Source organism: the organism of the source record quoted next, unplaced genomic scaffold (assembly GCF_019419815.1).
Source record: "Pyrus x bretschneideri cultivar Hongxiangsu unplaced genomic scaffold, Pyrus_bretschneideri_v1 Contig10, whole genome shotgun sequence".
NCBI classification, from domain to species: Eukaryota; Viridiplantae; Streptophyta; class Magnoliopsida; order Rosales; family Rosaceae; genus Pyrus; species Pyrus x bretschneideri.
The window spans coordinates 8,204,624-8,208,135 of record NW_025999391.1 but is presented as its reverse complement, the minus strand read 5'-3'; the positions used below and the strand labels follow the sequence as shown (position 1 = coordinate 8,208,135).

Sequence of the window (3,512 nt, the reverse complement as noted above, 5' to 3'; positions counted from 1 at the left end):
CGTCGGGCCCCTAAGGGGGGTGGATTGTAACATCCCACATCGCCCAGGGGAGTGATCCTTATATGTACATTCACATCCCTACCTAGCACGAGGCCTTTTGGGAGCTGACTGGCTTTGGGTTTCATGGGAACTCCGAAGTCAAGCGAGTAGCGCGCGAGAGCAATCGCATGATGGGTGACCCACTAGGAAGTTGCTCGTGAGTTCCCAAAAACAAAACCGTGAGGGAATGGTAAGCCCAAAGCGGACAATATCGTGCTACGGTGGTGGAGCGCGCCCGGGAAGTGAAGCGCCCTGGGCCCGGATGTGACATAAAATGTATCTTTTTTTTTTTATATAAAATCTATTCAATTTTTCTCCAATCCATTTTGTAATTTATATTGGTACATTCTTTTCTTTTGATTTGAGAATGTATCCATGTCAAGTTTAATCGAAGAAATTTACTAATGTTATTAAGCTTAATATCTATTACTTTTTTTGTGTGGTTTTGAAGAATGTACCCATGTTTTGGTACAATAATTTTTTGGTTAATTTTGATGAATGTACCCATGTTTATATATACACACACACAATAGTATAATTTATATTTTAATATTTTTAATCCCACAAATTATGAGTTTTTATTTAAAATCTCATTAACGTAAACAACTATAAATTTCAATTTTTTATTTGAAAAATATAGTAACATACATAGAAATAAATTATCACATTAATTTTAGGGACTAAAATAAAAAATTGAAAACCAACAAGGCTTCAGTAAAAAAAATATTGATAACTAGGGATCGCATCCAAAATCTCTCTTAAATAATCAAAAGCCACTAATTGCCTATCTTGGTGGTTTAGTACAGAACTAAAACAAAGACAATGAAAGTGATTTCTCATATCAACAGACTCATTTACTCATAGTACTATGTTGGCTTCGGCAAACACGTGTTGTAGGACTCACTCTTTTTTTAGGGGTGTGCTATATCAACATATCATTTTTTATTTTTCACACATTATCTTAATTTTCAGCTGTCGGATCGAATAAATTGAAGAAAATCAAATGACAAAAATTAATAGTCACTCAGTACTACGGTCTGGTGGTATTCCTCTTTGCTTAGAAGTGAGAGAGGTCTTAGGTTTGAATCTCGTAGATGATGAATTTGATACTAAATTAGGCTGCCTATTGTGTGGCTTAACCGAATTTCCCCTCCCCTTATTGTAAAAATATTGATGTACTAAAAAAATTGACAAAAATTTATAAGAGGGTGTAAGAAGTAAAAAATAGTGTGTGGATATACCCTTTGTTAACTCGCCAACTTGAACTGATAGACACCATTAATTTCAGTATTATCTTCACTTTTTTTGGTTGTTGTTTCTTTTGGCCAGGATAGAACATATATAATTAACTAATACAAATCCGTAGTTTATATCGAATTATGAACACTATTGCCAATTACAAGACTAGATGCTAAACCTTCTTAGTCGGACCTTCTATTCTACATTTATGGTTTTTCTTCTCATCTTGTAATGTTGTACATAATCGAAATTGTTTATTTTCTATGTCATTTAAAAAAAATCAACTCTGCTAAAAACCAACCGAATTAGAAAATCGTTTATGTACTTGATTAACATTGTCAAACTTTCAATGTTCAACTGAACAACATCATTCGTCTATTTATTGTCTAACCATTGACTAACTAAACAATTTCAAATTTCATTACTTTTTGGCATAACTTATCTTTAAAGGGTGGCTTGAAAAATAGACTATTTGAATGCTTTTGCAACTTCATAAGATACATATAGATAAGGTAAAATGAAAAGATTGCCGGCATTCATCTTTATGATTAGCTAAAAAATAATGCAGTTACCTTATAATAATTACCATTACTTTTCATTTGCAAGAGAGAAATCTTAAGTTCGATTGTCGCTAAAAAAGACGAATTTAAATTACATTATTACTAGCTTATTGTGAGATTAATATCACAATTCTTTCTTAATGTAGATAATATCGTTTGTTAAACATAATGACAAACACAAAAGATTCCCGACAACCCAAACTTTGGACGATCTAGCCACTATCTTTTGAACAAGGACTACGACTTTATGTGCAAGTTGCTCCATTTCCTTTTTAAACCCCACAATTTTGTCTTAGTCTCTCCCTCCCATTATCCCACCATTCTCTCAAATCATCAAACCTAAAACTTTTAGCCTCTGTAACCTCCTCTTATCCAAGATGGAGCCAATCAACGACGAGATTGCTCGTGAATTTCGCTTCTTCCGGGTGTACAAAGACGGTCGCATAGAAATATTCTACAAGACACAAAAGGTCCCCCCTTCGACTGACGCAGTCACTGGTGTCCAATCCAAGGACGTCACAATTCAACCCGAACCCGCCGTTTCTGCCCGTATCTTCCTTCCCAAGATCCAGGACCCGGCCCAAAAGCTCCCCGTTCTCCTCTACCTCCACGGCGGTGGGTTTATCTTCGAGTCTGCCTTCTCTCCTATTTATCACAACTTCGTCGGCCGATTGGCAGCTGAAGCCCACGCAATCGTAGTGTCCGTCGAATACGGGTTGTTCCCGGATCGCCCCCCACCGGCTTGCTATGAAGACTCATGGGCGGCGCTCAAATGGCTCGCGTCCCACGGTAGTGGGGATGGAACCGAGTCGTGGTTAAACAAGTACGCTGACTTTGACCGGTTGCTTATAGGCGGGGACAGCGGTGGAGCAAATTTGTCGCACTATTTGGCTGTCCGGGTCGGGTCCATCGGGCAACCGGATTTGAAGATTGGTGGAGTTGTGCTGGTGCATCCGTTCTTTGGGGGCTTGGAGGAGGACGACCAAATGTTTCTGTACATATGTCCGGAGAACGGTGGGTTGGAGGATCGTAGGCTGAGGCCGCCCCCAGAGGATTTCAAAAGGCTAGCGTGCGGGAAGATGTTGATATTTTTCGCGGCGGGAGACCATCTGAGAGGGGCGGGCCAGCTGTACTATGAGGACCTGAAAAAGAGTGAGTGGGGAGGGAGTGTCGACGTGGTGGAGCATGGTGAAGGACATGTGTTTCACTTGTTCAATTCGGACTGTGAGAATGCTGCGGACTTGGTGAAAAGATTTGGATCCTTCATCAACCAAAAGTAGTTACCTTACCTTGCTGCCCTGTGCCTTGACACCTGTAATAAACTTATTTTGACATTTCGTCGCAGTGTTGATTATATTATTGTTGTGTTGTCGTTGTATAATTTAATCTACTAATAGAAATAATGGAGGATGGTTGGGTTGAGTGCGACAAATTTGCCAGAGAAGGTTGGTGGGGCAAGAGTAGTGTTGAGAGATGCTCGAGGGGGTTTCGTGGAGGCAGGAGCATGGAAGATCCCAGCACTCTCATCCGCGCTCCATGTCGAGATGCAAGCGGTTCTCCATGCGGTGAGATTGGCCTCACAGTTGGGTTATCATCGAGTTCGTTTGGAGAATGACTCTTCCCAAGCTATATCCATCATCACTACTTATGTGGATAGTGGGTACACAATGGATT

At 39.8% G+C, this 3,512-nt stretch overlaps 1 protein-coding gene across 1 annotated transcript; it reads left to right on the top strand.

Moving 5' to 3' along the window:
- The first annotated feature begins 2,105 nt into the window (after nucleotides 1-2,105).
- On the top strand, nucleotides 2,106-3,258 carry LOC103964186 (2-hydroxyisoflavanone dehydratase). Its single transcript, XM_009377085.3, has one exon. The coding sequence runs from the start codon at nucleotides 2,216-2,218 to the stop codon at nucleotides 3,116-3,118; it is 903 nt and encodes a 300-aa protein (XP_009375360.2). The 5' UTR covers nucleotides 2,106-2,215; the 3' UTR covers nucleotides 3,119-3,258.
- The last annotated feature ends 254 nt before the right edge of the window (nucleotides 3,259-3,512 follow it).

Bases quoted from the DNA above. Each gene is read 5' to 3' on its own strand.
- LOC103964186 (XM_009377085.3), top strand. From the start codon at position 2,216: ATGGAGCCAATCAACGACGAGATTGCTCGTGAATTTCGCTTCTTCCGG.